This window comes from Ciona robusta, chromosome 4 (assembly GCF_009617815.1).
Source record: "Ciona robusta chromosome 4, ASM961781v2".
Lineage (NCBI taxonomy): Eukaryota > Metazoa > Chordata > Ascidiacea > Phlebobranchia > Cionidae > Ciona > Ciona robusta.
This window is the reverse complement of record NC_143238.1, coordinates 2506371-2531207: the sequence shown is the minus strand read 5'-3', so window position 1 is coordinate 2531207 and position 24837 is coordinate 2506371. Positions and strand designations below refer to the sequence as shown.

The 24837-nt window shown below is 37.3% G+C and overlaps 6 protein-coding genes across 9 annotated transcripts; 2 read left to right on the top strand and 4 right to left on the bottom strand.

Annotated features, from left to right (window-relative positions):
- Positions 1 to 2643: 2643 nt before the first annotated feature.
- On the bottom strand, positions 2644 to 3744 carry LOC149736561 (lipopolysaccharide-induced tumor necrosis factor-alpha factor homolog). Its single transcript, XM_089876169.1, has one exon. It carries the CDS (start codon positions 3612 to 3614, stop codon positions 3093 to 3095), a length of 522 nt encoding a protein of 173 aa, XP_089732295.1. The 5' UTR covers positions 3615 to 3744; the 3' UTR covers positions 2644 to 3092.
- A 1643-nt stretch (positions 3745 to 5387) lies between these two features.
- Positions 5388 to 8932, bottom strand: LOC149736560 (uncharacterized). Of its 2 annotated transcripts, XM_089876132.1 has the most exons (10): positions 8599 to 8932; positions 8410 to 8536; positions 8221 to 8321; positions 7506 to 8113; positions 7223 to 7375; positions 7044 to 7165; positions 6590 to 6729; positions 6427 to 6523; positions 5874 to 6017; positions 5388 to 5688 (listed from the first exon to the last, which is right to left on the bottom strand). In XM_089876132.1, exons 1-10 carry the CDS (start codon positions 8691 to 8693, stop codon positions 5518 to 5520), a joined length of 1758 nt encoding a protein of 585 aa, XP_089732258.1. In that variant the 5' UTR covers positions 8694 to 8932; the 3' UTR covers positions 5388 to 5517. The 2 variants fall into 2 exon arrangements, with proteins under 2 accessions (XP_089732258.1, XP_089732259.1); XM_089876133.1 differs by lacking the exon at positions 5388 to 5688 and having other exon boundaries at positions 5877 to 6017; positions 6427 to 6536.
- A 156-nt stretch (positions 8933 to 9088) lies between these two features.
- Positions 9089 to 11670, bottom strand: LOC149736559 (uncharacterized). Its single transcript, XM_089876138.1, has 3 exons — positions 11525 to 11670; positions 11330 to 11417; positions 9089 to 11060 (listed from the first exon to the last, which is right to left on the bottom strand). The coding sequence occupies exons 2-3, from the start codon at positions 11415 to 11417 to the stop codon at positions 9553 to 9555; spliced, it is 1596 nt and encodes a 531-aa protein (XP_089732264.1). The 5' UTR covers positions 11525 to 11670; the 3' UTR covers positions 9089 to 9552.
- Positions 11671 to 13612: 1942 nt separating this feature from the next.
- LOC149736558 (uncharacterized) lies at positions 13613 to 16889 on the top strand. The gene is made up of 5 exons (XM_089876164.1): positions 13613 to 13815; positions 14082 to 14234; positions 15438 to 15644; positions 15887 to 16048; positions 16306 to 16889. Exons 1-5 carry the CDS (start codon positions 13770 to 13772, stop codon positions 16536 to 16538), a joined length of 801 nt encoding a protein of 266 aa, XP_089732290.1. The 5' UTR covers positions 13613 to 13769; the 3' UTR covers positions 16539 to 16889.
- Positions 16890 to 18733: 1844 nt separating this feature from the next.
- Positions 18734 to 22237, top strand: LOC149736557 (uncharacterized). Of its 3 annotated transcripts, none has more exons than XM_089876154.1 (8): positions 18736 to 18922; positions 19055 to 19130; positions 19764 to 19852; positions 20223 to 20330; positions 20749 to 20805; positions 21041 to 21556; positions 21797 to 21883; positions 22091 to 22237. In XM_089876154.1, the coding sequence occupies exons 1-8, from the start codon at positions 18806 to 18808 to the stop codon at positions 22166 to 22168; spliced, it is 1128 nt and encodes a 375-aa protein (XP_089732280.1). In that variant the 5' UTR covers positions 18736 to 18805; the 3' UTR covers positions 22169 to 22237. The 3 variants fall into 3 exon arrangements, with proteins under 3 accessions (XP_089732282.1, XP_089732280.1, XP_089732281.1); XM_089876155.1 differs by having other exon boundaries at positions 18738 to 18922; positions 22094 to 22237; XM_089876156.1 differs by lacking the exon at positions 20223 to 20330 and having other exon boundaries at positions 18734 to 18922.
- Positions 22055 to 24063, bottom strand: LOC149736556 (coiled-coil domain-containing protein 86-like). The gene is made up of 4 exons (XM_089876170.1): positions 23872 to 24063; positions 23641 to 23757; positions 22807 to 22894; positions 22055 to 22601 (listed from the first exon to the last, which is right to left on the bottom strand). Exons 1-4 carry the CDS (start codon positions 23964 to 23966, stop codon positions 22506 to 22508), a joined length of 396 nt encoding a protein of 131 aa, XP_089732296.1. The 5' UTR covers positions 23967 to 24063; the 3' UTR covers positions 22055 to 22505.
- Between the last annotated feature and the right edge of the window lie 774 nt (positions 24064 to 24837).

Below are 24837 nucleotides of genomic sequence, written 5' to 3'. Positions count from 1 at the left end.
AAACACACTTATATTCCTATTTGAAGAAAGAATAATACACCTGGAACGTTTTAAAACTTCTATTGTTTATTAATTTATTCACTATCACTTGCTATACATAATTATATAGACAACAAATGGGCATTTAAAGGGTAAAAATATACGAAGAAGAAAAGGAATGCCCATAACATTAGACTGATAATGTTTTTCGTAACAAGCGTTTAGTAAAGCTCTGAGTTTAAAACCATTAAGAAGAGTTGATATGAAAAAATAAACCAAGTTTGTCAGTTATATACAATATACCGCTGCTCTCATCATTAGGCTGGCTTGTAGATGTGGACGGTGTAGTTGCAATTAGGACACAAGTGATGTACGTCTTTAAAGTCGTCCATAAACAACGGGAGAAAACAGAGACAGCACAACCAACCGCCCAAAAATATAATTCCACCAATTGCCAACCAAGTCAGCATTCCATTCTCTTTAACAGTATTGGTAGTAATGCTCTGACGACAGTTTGGACATGTACAAACAACCGGGGCTTTGCTAAACGTCGGCTTTAAGACGACCTGCTGAGATTGAACTACAAACGCTGTACCTGTTGGGAGCGGTGGTGGTGCTTGTACTGGCGGATAGCCTGGTAATGTAGTAGAATAAGCACCTGGTACCGGTTTGTTCTCCATAATAACTGCGCTGAACTTCGCTACGATAAAAATAGTAAGCTTCTGGAGAGCTTTATCTTTTCGAATTGACAAGGAGACTTTTAAAACGCGGAATGGTAACTAAAGGTATGGAACTCAAGGGTATAATGAAATCCGACCGAGCAACAAGATACCTTTTGTTGTCCGAATCTCAGAGCTTATAGTAAAGGAATGTATAGCCTGCGACATCGAAGTGCTTTGTTTTCTAACATAACAAACCGAAATCTGGGACTCGATACGAGCGCAGTCACGAGACGGACTTAACAATTTTGGGAAAATTACAACAATATTCGTGACCAGCATACGCCGTAGGATAAATGAAGAAATGACACAAATATCCCATGTCCAAAGGCGGACAGAAAACTTAACTACCACTGTCGCTGTTTTACATGTATTTATATACGTTCGTCGTCAAAATTTACGGTATATAGTTATTCTGTTCGATATTGGCAAAGTCCTATACGGCAAGGCACGTCATATGATGGGATCGAGTTTATGCCAGAGTTGGCAGAATACCCAACGTTATCATGGTGGAAAAGATGAGACACCATTTTATCATATTTTTTTGTCCAATTTGGTAGCAAACATTGAAACATATAACATAAACATACAGTTGTTTTATAATTCTTTAATATTTTTGTTTACTAACAAATTGGACGAGAAAATAGCATGACACGGTGTACCATCTTCACCCACCCTTCTATTATCTCCTATAGCCTATAGGCCATATACAAATATTCAAAAACTGCCACGTTTTGCATGTTGGCCTTTGCCATTTCTTTATACAGCGAATCAACGGGCGCCTTTTGTTTGGAAGTTACATTTCGCTGTAACTTATATACACTAAAAAGTATATATATTCCTGATAGTACGATGCACACACGCAAATTATCTTACACCTCCTGTTACGCATTTGTGTTACTCACCGCTATAGGCATGACATATATGTGGTGAATAAGACTTCAATTACACAATATTCAATCAGAATTACACAGGTTAAATGCTTAACGGCTATAGTTGTTCGGTTGGAATTGATATCCACAAGCAACGTTGTAATATTTTATGCGTACTGAATGTTATATAGAGATCAATCATTCATATAATATTGTAAACATGGATTTAGATTAAAAACAAAATGAATTGAAACAAAATGAATTTAAACCTGTTTAGATCTTCACGAAGAGTGTTGCATACTCCAGAAGTTGTTGTTCTTTACTATATACTTCTTAACGACCTTTCCAATTTCCCAGTTTCGGTTATCTGCCATTCTTAAGACTCACTTAAACTTGTTTAACGAAATCTTTAGTCAAGTAATTCTAATTCAAACAGAACACAGCAGTTACTACAATATGTCGCAATAAACCAGAGTAGGGCGTTCGGCTCAAAAACACACGTGCGAGTAATGCAAAAAGCGCCTCAGCTGATCCCGCCGGAAAATCACGAAACTCGTGCAGTGTTGCCAAAAAAGAACATCTAGTTTGTAATAAAACAGGGACGTTCTGTACTGTAACCAATTACTGGAAACACAGGTAAAGCACGCAAGAAATATAGGGGCCGACCAATTAACTGTGCTGCATGACGTAATCACCGTTTTTATTGCTGGTCGTAGCATAAACGCGTAAAACTTGTTGGTTTTTTTTATTCATCACATAATTTAGTCCTTCCTTAATGCAAGTCTAAGTGCGGATTATTTGTTAACGTCCATAATAATACCAGTTCACGGTTGAATAAAATAATGAATGATTTACATAGTAGGGTGGGGGAAGATAGGACACTTTTTCGTTTTATTTTCCCGTCCCATTTGGTAGTAAACAAAGAACATACAAAGAATTACAGAATCGTATCCTCACGACTTCCTTAGACCGTTGTTAATTGTTTAAAACACGATCCGGATATTTAACCATCATGTGCTAAAGGTGTCCGGCTTTCATTATATTTAAGTATGGCAGATAATTTGGACAATCGATTGTAGATGTGATTAGTTTATTTTTCACATACGAAGCAATTAGCTCAACTTTAGTGTATTCGCTGTATATACGGTTTGAAAAGTAACATTAAACGGCGCATGCACAAATGGGCATCACCACATATAATATTGTCAGAAAAGCAATTTGATATGAGTTATACTTTATAACAAGATATCATGAAAGATTTGAAAACGAGAATAGACTACCAAGCAAGTTCATTTATACAGTAAAACATGTAAATTCAAATGACAGGTGATGTAGGTATCTGTGCATTGCAAATATACTATTATATTGAAAAAAAGTATCGGCAGGGATAAAGACGTATTGATTGAAAATAGAAGTCATTTACGGGTATTTTATTACTTTCACTTTAGCCCCTACGGAGCGATGGAATTGAATATTCATGAAATTAGATTCAATTATGTACATTATCACCGTGCTTTCTTCATTAAGCTCGCTTGTAAATGTGAATGGTGTGGTTGCAATTGGGGCACTGGTGTCGTACGTCTTTGAGGTCATCAATACAGAACGGTATGAAGCAAAGGCAAAAGATCCAACCCCCGAGAAGAATGATACCACCCGCTATCAGCCATGTTAACATACTGGTTTCGGCGACGGTGCGTGTGACTACACTCTGGTGACAATTAGGACATGTACACGCTGTTGGAGCTTGGCTAAACTGCTGCTGGATAATAACGGTCTGTGTCGGCATGCCATAAGCTTGACCTGGAGGCGGGGGTACATAGCCTGCTGGTGGCGGGCCCATTGGTGCGCCAGGTTGTCCCATAGGTGCGCCAGGTTGGCCAGGTGACATTGGCTGACCAACAAACCCAGGTTGCGCTTGCGGGTAACCAGGCTGTTGTGGGTAAGCTGCCCCACCTAGTGGCATGCCTGACTTCTCATCTACCCCTGGTGTATACGCAGGTGGGGCGCCAGGATATCCGGCTGGTACGGGCTGGTTTTGTGCCATGTTATACAAGTCTTGATATAGAAAGTAACCTACAGATCTGTACAAATGTATACCATATATAAAGTAACCGTAAATATATTATACAGTAGGTTGGGGAAAGATTGGACACATTTTAATTCAATTTTCTTGTCCGATTAAGTAGTAAACAAAGAAAAAACATATCCTTACGAGTCTACGACTCCCATACACCGTTGTTAATTGTTTAAAATAGGATCAGGATATTTGAATAGCATGTGCTATAGGTGTCCAATCTTCTCCCACCCTAGGGTGAATCGTGTTTTAAATCATTAACAACGGTATATGGGAGTTCTAAGGAAACGGTGTTATAATTATTTGAATGTTCTTTGTTTACTACCAAATTGAACGAGGAAATAGAATGAACAGGTTACCCATCGTTCCCCACCCTACTGTATTATAATGTAACCCCTTACAGAGCAGTCAAAGAATATATATATAATTACAAAACTATTCTTGTAACTTTGGTACAATGAATATCGAAACCGAACACCGGCAAAGGTAATTGTATCGACTGTATAAAACATGTGGGCGGTTTTGTACTGTACTTGTTTAACCTTACGTTTACCACACGATATACCAAAATCAAAACGAGTATAAATATCCAATGGAAGTTGATAATCGCTTATGGTGTCCAAATAAGAAAGAAATAAAAGATAACGATGTCTTTACGTCACGGAAATTACCCGAGACAAAAATAACAAGGAGATTGCGTCATCACATTTAATCAGTAACTTTGGAGTTATGCGTAAACAAGAGGGGTAAAAATTCAAAACATTACACTATCAATGGCCGTTTTATTTTATTTTTTTTATAACAGCTTTGATTCTTAGTCGGCCATTTGCATCTATCTTACACTTTCAACTAACTTTTAACTTAAAGTAAACCCAGCTGTTGTTTCGAAAGTAACTCGTCCCTGAATTATACATGCCTCACCTTTTAACGTAATTAGATAAGTCTATGCCACTCTGCTAAGCAGTATATAAACCTTTCCTGTCTACGGCGCTACTGAAAACTGATATGGCCATAATGAATATAGGCCTTGGCGACAAAGCAATAATGAGAATCGAAAAGGTTTGACAACCAATGTATGCTTGACTGCCTTAGGCTGAAAATTCAGCGCTACATTTAGAAACGCGGAACGAACTATCTATTATTACCGCCATAGCTCAATACCTCCGAATCAATTAAAGGCTAGGTCCTGACTGTTTTGTTACTAATGACGGTAACGCCTCGATTGTATGTTCACTCTACTGAAACCACCTCGTTTCTTTTCACCAGAGCATAGAGCAAAACCATAAAGAGAAAGAGAGAGGCAGAAGGAGAAGAGTAATTGTGCGAACCAAATACTCTTGGTTCGTTAATGATGAATCGAACTCAAACAAAAACCTTTAAATACACTGAATACGTAGCAAATGATTAGTTATACAGGGTTTCACAATATGCCTACGACATGAGTCAATACGACTAGACGAGGTATAGCTCGTAAACTAAAGCATTGTTAACACAAAACTATCGGAAACGGCCTACATGCTCGAATGACGTAGGACGCATGACGTGCGGTCCCGTGACGCCTGTTAAAACTCAAGTAAACGAAGCGAGTCGTCGTGACGCAACCAAAAACAAGAGAACCTAGCCCTAATGAATGGGCACGTGCTGCAAACATTATCGTTGTTATTATATGCGCGTCGGTCTTGGCTTGTAGGATTTGTGGTAGCGAAATCGAATGCGTTTTCATTAATGGACTAACTCGGGAAAGCTTTTTAAAAGTTTATTAGGGAAAATGCAAACTCAGATAAGTCGAGAACAGTAAAGTACGAGGTCGAAGTTAGGCAAATAACCATTCTGGTACACCAAAGGACAGATGTACCAAATAATCTCACAGCCACTATAAGTCTTGGTCCGATCGCTTTGGGGTAATTCTTCTGGTGTCCGTGTTGCCGTAAGACACGACACCCAATAAGGGTATTAAGCCAAACAGTATCAAAAATGTGACCATGAAGCCCATAACTTTGATGTCCGGACCACCAGAAGGGATAACAGTAAAGTTGCCACATACCTGAAATTACAGTTCTGTTAGATACATAAAACGTAGAAATATGGGGACAGCTGCATGTAGTAAAAGCAAATCCGAACGATTGCACTTTAATGTATTGTAAGCTATAGGTAAGAACTTCGCTAGCTTTAAAAATAGTCATATTAAGATAGTCTCATTTATGCTCCTGTGCCTTCCTACTACTTTACCTGCAATCTGGCTGTTTTAAAGTATGTACAAATTAAGAAGTCAGGAGTGAGTGACATCACTTTTATCAAGATACGACCGTGAAAATGATCTAAGTGAATTGTTCTATGAAGGACCCACGGACCGTGGGTGTGGCATAGATAGATCTGTAAAATCATATAATGTTTTTTACAAATAAATAGTCGTAGAATTAGTCGAAACCTTATTTAGGTGATTACTGCAGATACCTACCAATTCTTATCGCGTGTATGCGAAAATAGAACATTATATAGTGTAATATTTTTATTAGTGAATCAGTTAATACAGATAGTACGGAGGGGAGAGACGAGCCACTTTGAGCACATAATATCCAATTTTTTCCCCGCGTTTTAAACAATTATAACAACGTCTATGGGAGTCGTTAGGATACGGTTTTATAATTCTTTAAATGTTCGTTGTGTATAGGCCTACTAATATTAAATAGGATAAGTAAATAGAACGAAAAGATGTGTCCCATCTTCTCCCACCCTACTGTATCAAACTCGAAATTGTTAAAATTATATATTTGTTTCTTACTTTATCTTCTGCTGCATGTTCCGCTTCAACGCGAACAGAAATGATTCGATGCTTTGCCCACTGGGTAAGAGTCACTTGTGAATCTTCCGTATCGTATCTTTAAAAAAGCACTTCATATATTATTTAAACCATACACTTGTTTGTTCAAATTTTGATTGATTACTTGTATGTCAGTGGATCCAGATTAACAGGTTTGGGAAAGTATATTCTTTCCGGGACATAGCCACCGCAACCAGGAACACCTGCAAGTTCGGTGTAGTTTCTTCCGCCACGAAGATCTACATCCACAAAACCATCAACTACCTATCGAATAGTATTCTGTTTGAGTGAAATTTGTTTGTTAACAAAAATTTTTGTAGAACTGGAGTATGGTGCATATTATAAATGTAGTGGTGTGGGGAAAGATGGGAAACCTTTAGCAAATAATATCCAAACATCCTGACCATGTTTTAAACAAATAATAACGGTCTATGAGAGTCGTAAGGATACGGTTTCATATTTCTTTGAATATTCTTTGTTTAATACCAAACGGGACGAGAAAATAGTATAAAAAGTGTCCCATCTTTCCCCATTCTACTATTTTCTTTTTTCGCATGACTTAAATTCGTACAGACTACCGGACTGTGATCTTCAGCGTCTTCAGCATGGTGAAACATTTCACTTCTGTATCGTGTTATCTTCGAGTTGTGAACTTCAAAATGGTCATCTGCTTTTCTAGCAACGATCGGTTTGTTTCGGTCTGAAAACGACATGCCCTTATCCACAGTAATAAAAGTAAAAAAGGGTAACAGCTTACCAAGTTTTAAAATTAGGACTTTGTGACTTGCACCGGCGAACGTTTCCGCAACACAGATGAACACAACTGATTTATGATCGTACCAAGTGCCATCTACTGTTACGCTGATATAATTAGTTTCTCTGCTTATTAACAAATCAAGCGGTTTCATTCCTGAAATACAATTTTTAAAATGGCAGTAATGGCGAGTAGGCCTAAAACAAACTCGAGCAATAGAGTTCTAACTTTGAAGTTTAAAGTAATATAATTAAGTAAATTCCCGGAATGGAAACGCATAGCCTACCGTGTTGGGATGTGATGGAGAACACGCCCAAACCAATCACGCTTGGGGTTACTATGTCGGATTGTTTACACGAAACTATTACTTCTCGCTCGATTTCTTCTGTTGTAGATGATCTGACAGTATTGTCAGGTGTCCATCTAAGCTTTAGCATTTTCGCGATTAAATCATTCGTAAAAGTGCTTTTGTAAAAGTGATTGGGGAGAATCTCCTTGGCTTCTAGTTTACTTAAACGCGTAAAAGGAGACACTGTTGCCCTCCAAGGCGAAGTTATCTGAAAGTGAAGAGTTGACATCTGACATTTATCAAAAGTTTGGATACCGCTGAGATAATCTGCTGACAAAAGTCCGAAATCAGATGCACAGTTGAAGTGAAATGTGGCTGTTCCTAAGCTCTGTTTAGTCGGAAGATCTGACAGCAATCGCACAAAAGCGCAAGAGCATTTGAACGGATTGGAGTGGAGAGTTAAGATGCTTAATCTTGCAAAAATGCACATGGCTTTAGGTGAGATCGTTTTGATTCTGTTGTGATCGAGACGAAGCACTTTAAGACGCGGAAGTCCGTTGCATAAAAAATTAAACGTCTCCAGGCGATTGTAGGAGAGGTCAATGCTAAAACAAAACTTGTTTTTAGTTAAGAAGCATCTATTGTCATAAGACGACGTTTAAAATGTTGCATGCTGTATTTCTCAGACCAAACAGTATTTTTTGGTGATTACCTTTTTAACCGGGTCGTATGGTTCCATAATACTTCAGTACCATTTTTCAAAAGATTGTGTTGAAGTTTCAATTCTTCGAGTTTCGTAAATAAAGACAACACCTGTGAAGAAATTGTAAATTCCAAAAAAAATAATAGATGTAATGTCACAGCTAGGATAAACACAAAACTGAACGTCATGCAACATTACCGGTATTCTACGTAGATAATTTGATGATAAGTCTAACGACACTACATTCCTTTGAGTAAAATTTGGCATATTTTGTAACCTTCTTCCGTGGCAGTATATGTGCGACTGAAATTTTACGTATACACATCTGCAAAGAAAGATGGTTTCAGGATTTGGATAAATCCTAAACAGACTAAGAATAAAACTCACGTGCAATTCCCAGGGCAGTTGCTGACTTCTTTACTAAGACACACCAATTGATAACTTAAAACTACAACTGTAAACCAAGGCAGTTTACCGTCCATGTTCTACCTTAAGCAGTTAAACTGTACACTAACATTTTGTATTGTAAAACGGCATCAATAACACTCCATTGCACATGAAGTACTCCAGCTATTGATTCTCATTTGTTTAAAAGCGCGATAAGAAATTAGCATGATGAAACCTCGAGTGCCCGGAATATTAATCTATCAGTCACGTCGAAAAGCGCACTCTTGTAATAATAACAACTGTTTGAAGCATTCTTGCATTTTTCCAGCTAATAAAATTAAACGATTTTTGCACGGGCCATTTAACTGCAGAACATACTAATTGTGTGAAACCTTTAATATCGTTTGTTATTTTAAAAGTAAACTTTTAGAAATACTAACATTTTTTTCTGAATACGTCTGTGCTTATATATACTGCCGCCAAAATCATATTTATCTCCGGTTCCAGCATTTTACTTCTATTATCGTTACATTAGCTGACCAGCATTAAAGTAAAATGACAGTATCTTGATTAAATTAACAAATCGTAATTTAAGAAACTCATTCAAATAACCTAGTTATACTGTGAGAACTTTAAAGGGACATATCTCCTCATAATACTCTACATTGGTAGTGGTTTACATTTAAACTATTAACAATACACACGTTCAACGTCCAAGCACACACAGGTCACCATAGTAGAAGAACCACTGCACTATAATATGATTAAACAAAAAGGTGTACAAATAGTTTTAAATGATTGTCACATAATATCACAATAAGATATCTCATAAAAAAACACCACAGTACATACAATAAAGCACTGAGATTTTAAACAAAAATGCAATTTAATGGATTGATTACTGATTAAAACTGTGCAGCAACAAAAAAGGTAATATTGATTAAGCAAATGAAGTCAATTCTTAACGTACTCAATTACGAGTTGATGGTTATTAATTCCCTCCCAGTCTAGTTCAGGGATGTAGGGTAGTTTCTTTTCCCTCTCCTTTTCGTTTTTCTTTTCCATTTCCCTCTTCTTTCTCTTTACATTTTTAGTTTGTTTGTCGATGGTAGGATTTTTAATTTCGGGATCCCTTTTGCGCCTGGTTTGTTGCAGAACAGGTGGTCTATTTTCCATGTTATCATCAAAGAAGGTTTCCGAATTAAAGTTGTTCTTAGAAGTTACAGGACTTTTTCTTTTTAATGGGACGGTCCGGACAGATTTTCTTCTCGTAAATAATGGTTCTTCCGGTATGTTTTGTCCTGTTGCTGATATGCATTTGGATTTTTCTTGACAAAAAAGTTTGTTTAGAGTAACCTTTTTTATTGTTTTTTTCGCTGGCATATTATCACTTTTTCGCTGGCATTCAATTGGAGAGCCAAAGTCAATGTTAGCTAAAGGTGTTTTGTCAGAATATATCGGCTCAAAACTGTCAAACCCGAAGAAATCACCTTCAGGAGCTTTAAACGGGTCGTCACTGAGGCTGCTCTGTGATATACGAGAAGTGTTTGGCGTTGAAGTGTCAGAACCAACAGTTTTAAAATTTGTTGGTATTTTTCGAGATGTTAAATTTATTTTTCGGTTTTTACGACCAATACTTGTTCTTTGTTCATTTTCTTTTTTTCCTCTATTTTTATTTTTTAACCCGCAATTGCTGTTCCCAGATGAATGATTTACCAAGATGGCATCTTCTTGTTGTGAATTGTTCTCACAATTCAACCAATCTTGAACAGTTGGTGTAGGATTTCTGTAATCCTTTCTTGAAGCTGTCCTATTAGAACATGATGGTTGTAGAAAACGCTCAAACTCGACCAAATTATCTTCTGGAGCTTTACCCACATCGTCACTGACATCTTTCCTAATAGTAGTCTCTTTAATTTTAGGATCCCGTTTGCACATGGTTTGATGTAGAACAGGTGGTCTATTTTCCATGTTATCATCGAAGTGGTATTCAGACCTTACAGTATCTTGTCTTTTAGATGGAAAGTCCCCATCGGCATTTTTTTCTTTAAATATTGTATCTTCTGGTATGGCTTGCCCCATTGCTGATGTGCATTTGGACTTTTCTTGTTGAATAAGTTCCTTAAGGGAAATTTTTTTCAACCGTTTAGATTTTCGCTGACATTCAATGGGTGCGCCAGAGTCAATAGGAGTATTGTGAGCCTTACTCGGTAACATAGAGGCATCAGAATCAACTTTTTTCAGTTTAGTTGTTACACCATTCCTTTCCTTTTGTCGACTACTATTGTTTTTTTTAATTTTTGAATCTTTGTTTCTCCTGTTTGAGAAACTTGTCACAGTAGAATTACTTTGTTCTAGTATACGACTTATTGCGGCAGCATCTTGTCGATGTGAAATGTTTCTGCAACCCAAAGATTTTTGCAGACTGCTTGCAGTATTTCCGACATCTTGCTTTTCTTCAACTGTAAAAAAGGGTACTTTAATAACAGAGCATAAAATAGCCTACGTATTGTGATCGCAAAATATCTATCATAATATTATATATAATATAAATCCTTTCTCTTACACATTAATGTTTAATTCAAACATTAAGTTCTAGCTGTCTAGTGTCTACAGCATGGAGCATGCAATTGCAACATGACCAGTTAGTGTTGTTTAGATAAAACTCGATATAATTAGACAAAATTTGTATGATTAAAGGCACATTAAGACAAACTTTAAAATGTAGTACCTGCCCGTTTTCTGAAATAGTTCAGTTTTGTACGTTCTGGTCTTTTTCTTAACTGTCTATGATTATGATTTTCAATAGAAACAGCCATCTATAAATTAAACAACACATGTTAGACGACGACGTTACGTAATGAATATACTAATGTGTAAAGTGTATAAAGTATTGGTTTAACAGCAAATACAACACAACTCTTACCAATATTCACGGCATTGATCAATATAATATACAAGAAAAATTCTCTCGTGATAGAAATAGGAAACAAAACCAAAACTGTTAAAATTCCCGCTTGGAGAAGTTGACATAGAAATAAAAAAACACCTTTTTAAAGTGGTTGGGGTGTAAAAATTAAACATGAATAATTAGGGTATCCGTGACAACTATTACATCTATATTATAATCTTGCTATATCTGCGATCTCTACTAAGCGTAGGTATCGTAAACGAGATTCAAAATGCAGGCTATTAAACCGGCTGCAAGGTGTGAAATCTGCGTAATATTTTATACAGTTATGTGGGGTAAGATGGGACACCTTTAGCACATAATATCCAAATATTCTGATCGTGTTTTAAACAATTGACAACGGCCTATGAAAGTCGTGGCGATACGGTTCTATAACTTTTTGTTGTTGTTTTGTTTGCTATACTAAATGCGACGAGAAAATATAACGAAAGGGTGCCCCATCTTGGTAATTCAGTTGAACTCAAATGACCAATAACTTACAGACTAAACAAGGTCATTCGAGTTCAATTAGCTGTACAGAACGGCGTACTAATTGGAGCTTTTTGAACGATACATTATACATTATTGAAAGTACGGATATACACACTACGTTCGCAGCTTTGTAGGAGGGACCACGCCAATTAAAGAGCATAAGCAAACAGGAAAGTCATGTTCGGGATATTGTTATTGCCTGAATTGAACTGTTGGTACAAGTTCTTTAAAGGAATATATATTTTATATGCTGTAAAAAGTCGCGATATTAAATACTTATTGTTATTACACGGAATCTTTTACGACGGATGCAATATAGCCATGTCGTATAGTAAATTACTTCTCCAGTGTGGACAGCTGCGCTAAATTGCTGTTGTAATTGTGACGTGCCAAGCGACCGCAAATGACCGATGTCACCCCCAATGTCCAAACGCGCGAAAGAAATGGAACAGATGTTTTACAACCTTACTTGGTCGCTCGCTTAACTTTATGGCATTCATTCGCAGTTAACGCCGGGGTAGGTCATACTCCCTGGACGTATATTCGATATATGCAATTACTATCGAGCCAAACCAATAACTTCTGGACATGCTTGGACAGCGAATATAATATTGTTTGAGATGTTAGCAGATATAGGTATTATTAGTTGAACGGATCCCTTGGTAGTACTGCTTCGTACATTTAACTTGGCTGCGTATGAAAATCTTTGTTTTTATTGCGACTTGTTGTCAGTGTAGCTTCTTGGCGGTTTTTAATGGTGTAGTTCTAATCTTCGCCTCTGCTCTTTATGATGCGTGTGAACGACAGTGCAGATTACTCTCATAGGAAAATTGGCACATCAATATTGATCAATATGATCAAGCCGCATATCTAATTTATGCAAGACATATCAAAGAAGGCTCATTCTGAAAAACTTGCTGGCAGTAGCGCATAATCAAAGCCAGTCCAGGTGATGCCATAGACGTAAAGATTATATTGAAAGAGGTTGCGAGCAGAATAAATATTGCGCTATTAGACGTAACGCAATTTACATTGATGTCCTTTTCGTTTTTTTGTCGCGCGAATTGTTGTGATTTGATTGTAGTAATTGAGTGACCCGACTTTCGTAGCGGTTGGAACTCGCTCGAGGGAAAGGGGTTGGAAAACAGTTATTGTCAGCGGTCGTACTTCTGAACTACTTCCGGTATAGAAAATTTGTAAACGTTACACGGGTTTGGTGTAGGATTTCAAAGCTAAGTCTGTACAGCCATGTATAACGCGTTTTGAGCTTGACTGTTGAAAGTGATTTGTAAGATTAACTTAGTTATCCTCAGGGAAATTATTTCCTATGAACAAGAAGGGAAATGACCGGAGCTTTAAAAACTGGCACAGCCGCGTGTGGTCAATCAAGTAAATGTCGATGTGGAATGCCAATGAGAAGTCAGCGCAGTCTGCTACAACACCCGTGGCTACTGTCCCGTTCCCAGTTGACAGAGTTTCAATTGTCAATACATCGAAACTGCCTTAAGCGCTTTGCCTAGGGCGTTAGTCGGATTAGAGTGCGGTTATTTCATTGCTTAAATGCTAGCTCTGGAGCAGCGCTACGTTTTTAAATTACCAGTAATTCGCCCGATGGTGAATCTGTTATTTGTGTTTAACAAGATAAAAGTACGTCGACAGTGTTTAAATATTCGAGTACTTGCAGGGTGGATAGGCATAGTCGGAATATTGGGAAGACAAATCTAACGAAATGAAATGCACGATTATAATATTGATGGTCGCATCGCTCTTTGCAGGTATGAATCTTCAGGATTTTTTATTAGGCCTACTTTTTACAATTTGAAAATTACTAATTTGATTTGTGTTCCCGTACATTGATCCTAAAAGGATAGTTGGCCCATTTATTATTCAAGCTGTGCACATGTTTCCCCCACTTACACGTTATTAAATTTTAATTGGACCTTTTGGGAGGATCCGATGCTTTGGGGTGTATACAATGCCAATACAGAATCGATTACTGTATTGCACCACTTATAGTCTTAGTTCATTTCATTATGCACAGTGTCATTGGCTCTGCGGTGCAATTCCGGGTTCGTCACGACGATGAACGGACGACACTTATCAGGAAGTGTTTACGAGCAAGATTGTCCTCCAGAAACAAGCAAATCTTGCCTGACTGCTACTGCAGAAATGTCAATGGGCGAATCTACAAGCAGTAAGCTATATTTCCTTCTTACCAAAGTACCGAACTATTTAAATTAATTTTGTATTTGGGTCTGGCACACGCCTTCAAAACCTATCGCAAATGTTGTTATTGTTTTGGTAGACGCGCTGACGCAACGGACAGGATAACTTCCATTTATTTGAATTTATAAATCAGTTTGAAGGTCGGGGAAGCGATAATTTAATTGGCGGAGCACTAACACTGCGTCCGCAAGTCACTCTAGGGACCACAATGTAGCCGCCACTGTGCAGTGGTGGCTTCAACGCATCCACGGTTTACTATTCTGTTATTGTTGTTAAATGGTGTTTTGGCATAAAGGATAGTAAAGGCCGCAACTTCCGTCGGTTCAATTTCGTAATGTACTAAATTGAATCTTGCTGTACATTGCTGACATTACTGCGGTTTAAATTAGAGCATACCAAATCTGTACTTGATGTAATGTTATAATTTTATAACCTACGTAAACACGCCGTGCCATGCATTGCTTTTTATGGGTTCAGTCATTCAAACTAAAGTTTGCAGTGTAGTTTAAACGGAAAATGGTACGTTTATCCATTTTTGTCAACAGTTTAAGCGCTTGGACCCGATACAGCCCAATTTTACAGCGGTGAAAAATCTTGCGTGGCAATCTATTATTTATCGGTGTAAATATATCGTAAAACGCTTTTCGTGTCTAATTTATCCCTTAAGCGGTCTATATTATGATGATGCTTGGCACATATAAGTAGTAGCCTGTTTCACATGACAGTATCGCAAAAGCGGCTGATAATATACCACGTACATTGGTCATTCTCTATGATTGGCAGGGAGAAAGTTTTATCAGCATCCATGTATTTATATTAAGCCAACTCTGGCCTGGATTTCAGGTTCCCAGGCGTGATTTTACTCGTATCTAATAAGCACTGTAATCTTTTCACTAAAATTTATTGCCACGACATGGGTCAATTTTTTTCCACCAATTATTTTTTACCAATGGCCTAAATCTCAGGTTCCGCATGACGTTCCACACTGTAGAACCTCCCCACGTTTCGAATATATGTAACTTACTTTATCTTCGCGTGACCGAAAACCGACAGTCGTTAATACACGGGTGTTCATACACCTCGTGCCAGCTTACGAGTTAGGCTACTATGTTTGTTACTTTGTGGGAGATTAATGGAAACCTAAACATTCCACGTCCTTTATTACGTGCAGCAAAAGTCTACCTCGGCTCTTGCTCGAGCGAATGTAGCGACGAAGATGCAAGTTGCGATGAGTTGTTAAAGAGCATGAGAGGTCAAGAAGAAGAGGGAGAAGAGGTTACCGGATTCAACATCACCAACTGTAGCTTGGATTGTTGCAACTCATCTGATCTCTGTAATCCCACGTTTAGTCAAAACATTTCAATACCAGAAGCAGGACGTGAGTTCGTTTTTTCCAACCATATTTTTAATGTAACGCACAACTACTGTAGCCGAGAACAATATTTCAAAACACAAGGGTAACTAAAGGTGAAATAACATTTAAGTAGTAAACATTTTTTGTGGTTTTCAAACTGTTATTATGTGACACACACAGTACTGTGCCAAACAAAGCGACTAATCAAGTCATAATGGCCACAATCGACCTCTCCATAAACCACTTAACGATTGCCTTGTTTACAGCCAACCAACGAAAATGCTATACCGGGTTACGTCAGACCAGTCCAAGCAGAGGTCTTTTATTCGACGACACTCAAGCAGTTACGTGCCCAGTAAATGAGCAGTTCGGGTCTGATACGTCATGCTTGTTGGCATCTTTGGTGATTTCAGATGGTACACCGCAGAGTACGTAATGCTTTTTTAAAGTTTCTTTATGACTGTTCGTTGGCTACAGTAATTGACGGCAATTGCAGTCGTTATTGACTTATTATACGGAAGTTTGTGGGTAGGCTATAGCGTGTTACCACGAAACTCTTATAGAACTATATTTAAAGCTGCGGGTTTAGCGTTTGTGTCGCAATTAATGTTCTAAAAAAGTTAAACAAATATGATTATCAACTAAAACATGCTATCTTTATCTCATCTTAATTTAAACCATGCAGACACCGGGTCCATGATTCTCACGCAGTGTCAGCCTACTGTAGTATGTGAAAGTTTCACCTGCGATATAGTGATGCAGTTTGTGCCTGAAAATATCCGTGGAATGGTCAAGTCCTGCGACATGAACTGCTGCAACGGAGATCTGTGCAATAAGAATTCAGCGAGTGCTCTGCAGCACCCACTAGCGACGATGCTGACTGCCCTTTTACTTTGGTTTAGCGCACAATATTTATAAGTGTGGTGGCACAAAGACGTGGAATGGTGGTACCAGTATTTTAAGAAGGACATCAATCATTGTAATACCACATTCCAGTAACAAAACGCACTCGAATATTTAAAGGACATATGAACACAACACAAAAACTCGAATAGACAGATAAGGTGTATTCATGCAAAACATTTTTCAAGGCTTTCGTTCTTCATATTTTGTTGCTGTTTGCGTAGTTTTTCTTCATTATGAAACATCTACCCCCTTTGTTTTGTGTTGTAAACCGTGTTTAGTTTATAACGTACTACTAATAGGAATCGTTACTGTTACAAACTATATACATTGTGAGAGTTTAATACAATTTGAAAATGGTCTCCAGTCATGCATAAATTGTATTTATTGCAAAAAATGCTGCTGCAAACTTTACACTTGACTTAAACGTTCCAGCGCCAGCCACCCGAAACAAAAACACTATTGCATTACATAGATGGCATTTCAGGTCTCGTGCCTAAACCTTGCTAACGAGTAGCAGTCACAGTGACTCAGATGCAATATTTTGTTAGAAAAAAAGCTGCGGATTTATATGAAATATGTTTCAGCGGCAAGCCGAATATTCAAGAAAAAAAAAACTAGTACCTGTACACGCGGCAATGTATATAGTAGGATGGGGGAAGCCTTTTCGATATAATTCTCGTCCCATTTGGTAGTAAACAAAGAACATTGGAAGAAATATGAAACCGCACCCTTACGACTCTCATAGACCGTTGTTAATTCTTAAAAAACACGATCATTAAATTTGGATAATGTGGGCTAGAGGTGTTCCATCTTCCCCCACTATATTATATATCTGTTTATATGAACGAAATCGAATGAGTAAATACGCTAATGACATATATACAGCCCAGATTTATCCATGCATATTCTCTCAAGAACAAATAAAAAAAAACATTTCACAAGTTACATGAACCCCTGTATAAAAGATCTAATCATTTTCATTTTCCTGCGTATTTATCTGGTGTCCGTTCCACAGGTACAAATATTTGTATTGTCCAAATATCTCTGTTGGCCAATTGCACGAACGATTGTCGGCAACTCCACGCTCCAATGCGCAATAATGTACAGAAATGAGTTGCCTGACTGGGACCGAAAAGCTGCTTGCCAAGACAAGGCCAGCATGACAACCAATATGGCTTCGAAAAAAGCAGACAACTGAAAGTCAATGAATAATAAATAGAGTCTTTTCGTAGCTCGTTTGACGTGCCACGCAAATCGTTACCGGATAAGCAAGTAAACAGAAACGTTATATACGTTATTACGTAATCATGTTAGCACACAAAACCAAGCTACATATTGGGTAGAGCGGGCCATAGCATTCAGAAAAGAGTACGCATATAGAGTGTTAATACTGTTACTAGCTTTATGGTTATTTATACTATTTCGAGCACCAGATATGTTATAGCGAATGTTAGTTGCCCCACCACGAGTGGGTAAATGATTTTCATTCATTCAGATTGAACGTTCTTCTTTTCCATTTATTCTCGCTTCGCCTCAAGGTACGTAGTAATTGACCGTTGCCAGTGCGGCGAGTAAAATCAATTTACTCAACAGTATATGGGGATCTAGCAATCAAACGACGTGCGCGTTTGCCCTTACTGGCTGTATTAATTGATTTCTTCGACGCCTTTAGACTTGATCATCAATTTGTCACTGGCCATGCGTTTTAAATTGATTTGCAAAATAAAATTGACAAGTGTAGAGAAGTGCAGCATACATTTGTCGGTTGCCATATGACTAATTGCAATTAGAACTCGAGTGCAGGTAATTTAAACAGTTCTGAGCGTTATGTCAGTGTCAAAACTTCTACCGAACGTGTTTCCAGAGTGGCGTATACTTTATAAAAATGTGATTGCTTGTCAAGATTGCAACGACCATGTATTTGTTACCGTACAGCCATTCAGTTCTGCTTGAGCACACAGCGATATTTTCATGTACATTGATTGCAGCTTAGTAGTAAGCTGCACCAAGGATTACGTTTGCCACGCGATAGGCATTAGTGCATGAACGCTACTCAATGTACACTTCGGTAATGGTAAGTTCTTGTACCAGGAGTTAACAAATTAAGTGCAGGTTTAGTGATTAAGATCTGACAGGCCCACATAATATGGTGTAAACGTAGCCTATAGCTGTTAAAGTAGTCTCAGAATGAAGCTGAAATTAACCCCATTATTTTTATTCTTTGTTCAATTTCAGTGTAGATTGTGATAAGTATGCTTTGTTAAGCACCGATTTTGAATATGAAGACGATCGATTGGGGAATCGTACAGATACCACTTTTGCGACATTATCGAGTATGTTTCTGTCTGAAACGAGAACTGAAGGCAGCTGTAGGCGGGACTGGATGGAAACTTTTCGTAAGTGTTATTATCCGCTTTGTGCAATGGTTTTACTTGGTTTCGAAATTCATATTTTAGCAAACTTACTGTGCTTTTGATAAAGTGTGAGTTCAGCAACGTTAATAACATATATACCATTTATAAATGCAGCTGCAGAGTGCTTTGCGTGTATTACTTCTTTCAATGTGGGGAATGACGAAAATAGACTATGATCTACCACAAACAGGTATATAACCTATGCAAATTCATTGGTCAACGATTTAAATGTAAATTACTGCGGACACAGTAACAGCTTGTGATAGTGTGTATGAGGTGGCATGAATTTTTAAAGGTACCCACAGTAACCTATGATAAACGACTACTTTTGGGTAATAAAGGAGTCCTTTCATTTTAAACACTTACGTTTAACAACGTAGTCGACTTGCCCTTTGCCAGCATTATGCATAAAATCGATACCAGAACAAATCCTTAACAATGAATCGCACTGGACAGGTGGTTTCTTCATATCCTTCGGGTTTTGGAATTTCAACATTATTTCCAATGCTGTTGATAATTACATATAGTATATAGGAGAAGATGGGACACATTTAGCACATACTATTCAAATATCCTGATCGTGTTGAAAAATTAACAACGGCCCATGAGAGTCGTGGGCATACGGTTTTATACTTCTTTTAATTTTCTTTGTTTACTACCAAATGGGTCGAGAAAACAGAATAAACCGCTGTCCCATCTTCCCCAATCCTACTATAGCTTCCAGCTTATTATAAATGCATTAAAGTAGTGTTTATCGCAACAACGTTGATGGCTTTATAAATATACACTTAGCAGTAAGTTTGAGCGCAACTTTTGTCCCCAGAGCAAAAGATCATTGGAATTTATGTTGAGCTTGCAATATTATCGCTTCAAGTTGTGGACGGTCTGGCTGCCATTTTAAGCCCGTGGTTTGTAAGTATTTTTATATAGTACCGTGGGGGGAGATGGGACACTTTTAGCCCATTATATCCAAATATCCTAATTGTGTTTTAAACAATTAACAACCGCCTATAGGAGTCGTAAAGATAAGGCTTTATAGTTTTTTAAATGTGTTTTGTTTACGACCAAATGTTACGAGAAATTATAAAAAGGTCTCCCATCTTCCTTCACCGTATATACTCAATGACCAATTAGATTGTTTTACTTACTGCCGAGAGGATTATAGTTTAAATCCTGCTTTAATAATCCCAAATAAACAATTCTACGCTCTAGCATGCACTCTAGCATACGAGATGGTCATCTTTAAAAAAACAAAATATAACTTAACATTATGTCGTTTTAGGAAAATCTTTATTTGATTTATCCAAGTCTTGTGGTGATACCGGTTTGCTTTTTAGTTGATTTTCTCGTCAAAGCTACCTGCTACGGTCAACTGTTTCTATATCCACATGTAAGTATAATGGGTTGGGCTAAATAAAGAACATTTAAAGAAATATATAAACCTAGCCTCGCCGCTGTATAAGAGCGTTGTTAATTGTTTAAAACTCTATCAGGAAATGTAGAATATTATGTGGCAACGGTATCCCATCTTGCCCCACCGTATTTGATTCAAATTTTATCGACGTTTTGGGTTGTTGTGATTCTTTAGACGCAAACGTCTCCTACGGTTAGAATATTTTACCTTTCTGTGTAAGTCTACTCTGAGTTTGTTTTTGTTTTGTAAAGTATAACTGTCAGCGGACCAAACCAAAATGCTGATATGGGCTATACTGTTGTTTGTTTCGGGGCATATTGGGTTAGGTTCCATGTGGTACTGATTGACATGTGTATGTTTCATATTGATTTAACATCACTATTGTAATTAACAGGTGACAGCTTTCGGGGTTTTCTCCTTGATTGAGTTCTGGGTTCGATATCTGGGTTTGGTAAGTTTTAATCACTTGCTTTAGTTGTTCACATGCCTTGGAAATATTTTGGTTGTTGTAACATATATACTTCCTATACAAGGTTTGCTTATTTAACATGGGACTCTCCTCCCACATTGAGTGGTTTGGTGTGTCGACATTCAGTTGAGTTTGCCTAGTGAGATCACTGTTGGCTTAAGTACGTGGACAAGCTTCGTCATGTGACTGACGAAGGTAACATGTTTTGCTCCAACAGATGTACTGCTGGGTCGCGTTGGTCTCTTTCGTTTACATGTCCCGGGGAAAGAAAAATCCGTTTGAGAGTGAAGAGAAAAGCGTCGCAGGCGGCACAGCCAGTCGTGCGTCATCATTTCGGTCACCATTCAGCAGGACATCGACCTTATCCGTGCGTGGACGTCGTTCGTTCCTTTTGCGCGCGAAATCGAACAAACCGAATGACGTTCTAGTAGACGACGGCGGTCGTTCAACTTTATTACGGAACTCATTTACATCGAGCGAAAATTCCAGCGAGCAAAAACGCGCTGAGGTACAGGGCACGAACCCAATCGTCCGCCTCAATTCACAAGACCGACCGTCGTCTTTACGTAGCAGCGGAACGAAAGCAAAATCTGTTTCAATTGATCAAAGTTCATTTCACCGGCCTTCCGATACAGAAGAGATGGTAGCACCGCCACGTTATAAAAGAAAAGGTGGTTTTGTTCCACCGTTGCTGCGAGAACAGCAACCCCAAGAGAACGAAATTTTAAAAGAGGTGAATGGAAATCTTTATAACGTTTGCGCCATCTTCTTTATAATTACCAGGCCCGCATAAACAGGTCGATCGCCCACATTTACGACTGTCGTAACTCTCAAACGGGTATGATTTGCGTAAAACAAAACTCAGGTCCACCTTGATTTTCGTTGCCTCTTCACGTGGGGATAAACACGTGTTATTTATTTATTCATTCGTAATCAATATGGACATTCAAGTAATAAAGTTTTGTACCCACAGAGTTTAAATGACAACATGTCAATACAGAAGCCTCCATCACTGCCAGCACAACCACCAGTTGGTATCATTAAAAATTCTATTAAAAAGGTAATTTATATTCTTCAACATAGATTGTAATGCCATAAATTTCTAAGTTTATTTAAACACAACCTTAATACGTTGTTTCATTCACCTTTAAAGAACAATAACCCATATTTATTTAAGTAAATCAAAAAATCTCATTATCATACAGTAATTTTGCCCAGAAAATAAGCAATGTTTTCTCGTCTTCAATTTATATATCGCCTCTTTAAGCAGGTTAAGAAATCATCACAAGAGAATAAAGAAGAAGACTGGAAACAATACAAAACACAAGAGTCCTTTATTGTATGAACTATCCCTGTGAATATATTTTTTTGTGTCGTTCATATGCAGTATTACACATGCTAGTAGAATTTGTAATTTCTTCGTTTTTATTTAGTTTTGAGTGCTTGTAAACAGAAACATCTGGATATCAGATTGGTAAATCTTTGGTTAATCCATAAGAACAGAAACTGTTATTAATACCAAAGACAGCAGATGATTATAATATTAATATTAACGAATTCCACTCAATGGTCTCCTAGAATTCTTTAATAAAGACGTTCACCAGTAGGCTTGGTTTAGAAAACCTTGCCACCTTAAAAAGATTAGAAAAAGAGCAAAACATTTTTGGTGGAAAAACAGTCTTCTACATCTTTTTCGTTTTGACTCCACTTGTGTCCCGTTTTTCAATCCTTCGTAATTGTTTTTTCTTCAGTCTCTTAATCTTTGCTGTGTTCCGAATCTTTAAATTTATGCACAAGCAAAAAGAATAAAAAACAACACTTTGTAATAAACCAATATATAGGGCAAAAACAAACATACATTACTAATCATTACCTTAGTCTCTACAAAATCTGAGCAAGACTGGGATTTTATATTGTTGTTCAGCAGGTCAGGATAAGTTATTACAGTTGAAAAGTAATTAAAGTAGCAAACAGATTACTTACAACTTCCACCACTTCTGCCTTGCGTTGATTTTCTTCCTTTACTTTCCTGTGTGCTTCAACACGTTTACGATACTCAATTTTTTCTTGTCTACAAAGTAATAACATTATGGAAGAAAGTTATTTCAAAGAACCTAATAGGCTATCAATATTATTTATTTATCCTCTGAAGGTGCAAATCTTAAGATTTATAACACTGCTGTCTTATTATGCACTATATGTGGTAGTTTCATATACTTTAAACCTTCTTGCGAGTTACAGTTACCTACTTAAAGACTTTAGAGGTTTTGTTAAAAATAAACAGGGAAGAACATGTAGGTGTGAAAATTCTTTTAATGGGCGAGCTGAATCAGACACACAAATTTAGGAAAACATACAAGTTTTAATACAGATTTTGTTAACCCATACAAAAATATTGTTACATCTCATATAGTTTCTAAACTATGCAACAGTGCCATTGAACTTGTCTCTGTTATATTCGTCTTTAATTTTTCTTAGTTTTCTTTCCTTTAAGCGACATAGAAAAATGGGTGCTAGTGAAAAGTCTCCCCCCCCAACTTATTTGCTAACCACTAACCCCTAGTTTAGGGGGTTATGTGTTAATGGTTAGAGGGTTGGTGGTTATAGGGGTTAGAGGTTAGCAAATAAGGTGGGGGGAAACTCTTCACTAGCATCGAAAAAAACATGTAACTAATGTATCGTTGATGAGTTCAATGGGCAACTGTTTGTAAACCAGCACACAAGTAATACTGACAATCAAACAAACGTGTACAGAAAAACTTTCAATACTTTTTGAACCAGCAACACATATTTTGGTGCCCAGGAAATGCAACTTACCTGCGTGTTTCTGCAAGTTCCTTTTCATAGTTTTTTACAGACAACTTCTCTGCTTTACAGGCCATTTTTTGTTTCCAAATTGACCGCAAGGGTTTGTCTTTTTGCATTGAAGTGAATCTACAATTACATTTATATTATATATCAATGTAATTCACCCCTTAATTTAAAAACTACACTCTTTTTTAATATGGCCTATATTTCATTTCACGCGTTTCAAAACGAAAAACGCACCTGCTTTTTTCAGCTTTCCACCAGCGTCCTGATTTTGGAAGACCTTTTATTTTTGTTTCTGTTGCATCAGTATTAGGAACTACGGATTCTATCATTTTGCCTATGCTATAATGACAAAACAAGCTACAATATATTCGTATGAAAAATAAAACACGTGTGCATTCGCTAAGCTACTTTCAAGATGGCGGGGATTCCCCAGAGAATGTGAACTTTTTCTGTTCGTGGTTGACAAGTGACAACTTCACTGCTTAAATTAATTACTGGATTTTTCACCAAAACTGTTTGACACACTCTGCACATCCCGAATAAAAGTATTTTGAGTTTTACAGTTTCTAGCTTTAGGTGTCAATTGATCAACACTTTTCACAGTTACAACAGAATTCCTGGCACAGTATCTATATTTGCAATATAGTTGCAGTTTGTTTCTAATCAATACACATTAACATCCAAACATATTGGTAATACTAATCACTGGTGCGCTTTTTATACAAATTTACAAAGAATTGCATTTGTTTGACGTCACAAATATTATAAGGTAGTGAGATATAGCAATTGTTGAGCTAACACAATAACCAAAATGGCTAAACAAACATTTATCAAGGTAGTCTGTTTGCTTAATGTTTTAATGTGCCCGTAAATCTCTTTATTCTATGTGTTGTTGTCAGAAAATTAGTTAAAGAAGACAACTAAATTGAAAAGGAATAGACGCCACTGCAGATTGTTTGATAAGCTTCACTTATTCCATTCTAAAAATAAAACAAAAGTGCATGTTAAAATTTTATGCTGGGTATTAAAGGTAGAAATACTTTGTTATATGCATCCTGAACAAATATAAAGCGAACGTTTTTAAAGGAAACAACAGTGCATTCATTTTAAGTTAACAATGCTATGGTTCAATAAACAACACTGATGAAAAACAGTGTTGCCAAAACAAAAATTAAGGTAAAATCACTCTTAGAAATTTCT

Coding starts and splice junctions, on each gene's coding strand:
- LOC149736560 (XM_089876132.1), bottom strand. CDS start 8,693: ATGGACGGTAAACTGCCTTGGTTTACAGTTGTAGTTTTAAGTTATCAA. Junction 7,166..7,222: donor AGTCCTAATTTTAAAACTTG/GTAAGCTGTTAC, acceptor TGTCGTTTTCAG/ACCGAAACAAACCGATCGTT. Junction 6,730..7,043: donor ACGCTGAAGATCACAGTCCG/GTAGTCTGTACG, acceptor ACTATTCGATAG/GTAGTTGATGGTTTTGTGGA.
- LOC149736557 (XM_089876154.1), top strand. CDS start 18,806: ATGAAGACGATCGATTGGGGAATCGTACAGATACCACTTTTGCGACAT. Junction 19,131..19,763: donor CTATGATCTACCACAAACAG/GTATATAACCTA, acceptor TTTTGTCCCCAG/AGCAAAAGATCATTGGAATT. Junction 20,331..20,748: donor AACTGTTTCTATATCCACAT/GTAAGTATAATG, acceptor TGTAATTAACAG/GTGACAGCTTTCGGGGTTTT.
- LOC149736556 (XM_089876170.1), bottom strand. CDS start 23,966: ATGATAGAATCCGTAGTTCCTAATACTGATGCAACAGAAACAAAAATA. Junction 22,895..23,640: donor GAACTTGCAGAAACACGCAG/GTAAGTTGCATT, acceptor ATTACTTTGTAG/ACAAGAAAAAATTGAGTATC. Junction 22,602..22,806: donor AGGCAGAAGTGGTGGAAGTT/GTAAGTAATCTG, acceptor ATAAATTTAAAG/ATTCGGAACACAGCAAAGAT.
- LOC149736558 (XM_089876164.1), top strand. CDS start 13,770: ATGAAATGCACGATTATAATATTGATGGTCGCATCGCTCTTTGCAG. Junction 13,816..14,081: donor GGTCGCATCGCTCTTTGCAG/GTATGAATCTTC, acceptor CATTATGCACAG/TGTCATTGGCTCTGCGGTGC. Junction 14,235..15,437: donor AATGGGCGAATCTACAAGCA/GTAAGCTATATT, acceptor TATTACGTGCAG/CAAAAGTCTACCTCGGCTCT.
- LOC149736561 (XM_089876169.1), bottom strand. CDS start 3,614: ATGGCACAAAACCAGCCCGTACCAGCCGGATATCCTGGCGCCCCACCT.
- LOC149736559 (XM_089876138.1), bottom strand. CDS start 11,417: ATGGCTGTTTCTATTGAAAATCATAATCATAGACAGTTAAGAAAAAGA. Junction 11,061..11,329: donor CTATTTCAGAAAACGGGCAG/GTACTACATTTT, acceptor CCTTTTTTACAG/TTGAAGAAAAGCAAGATGTC.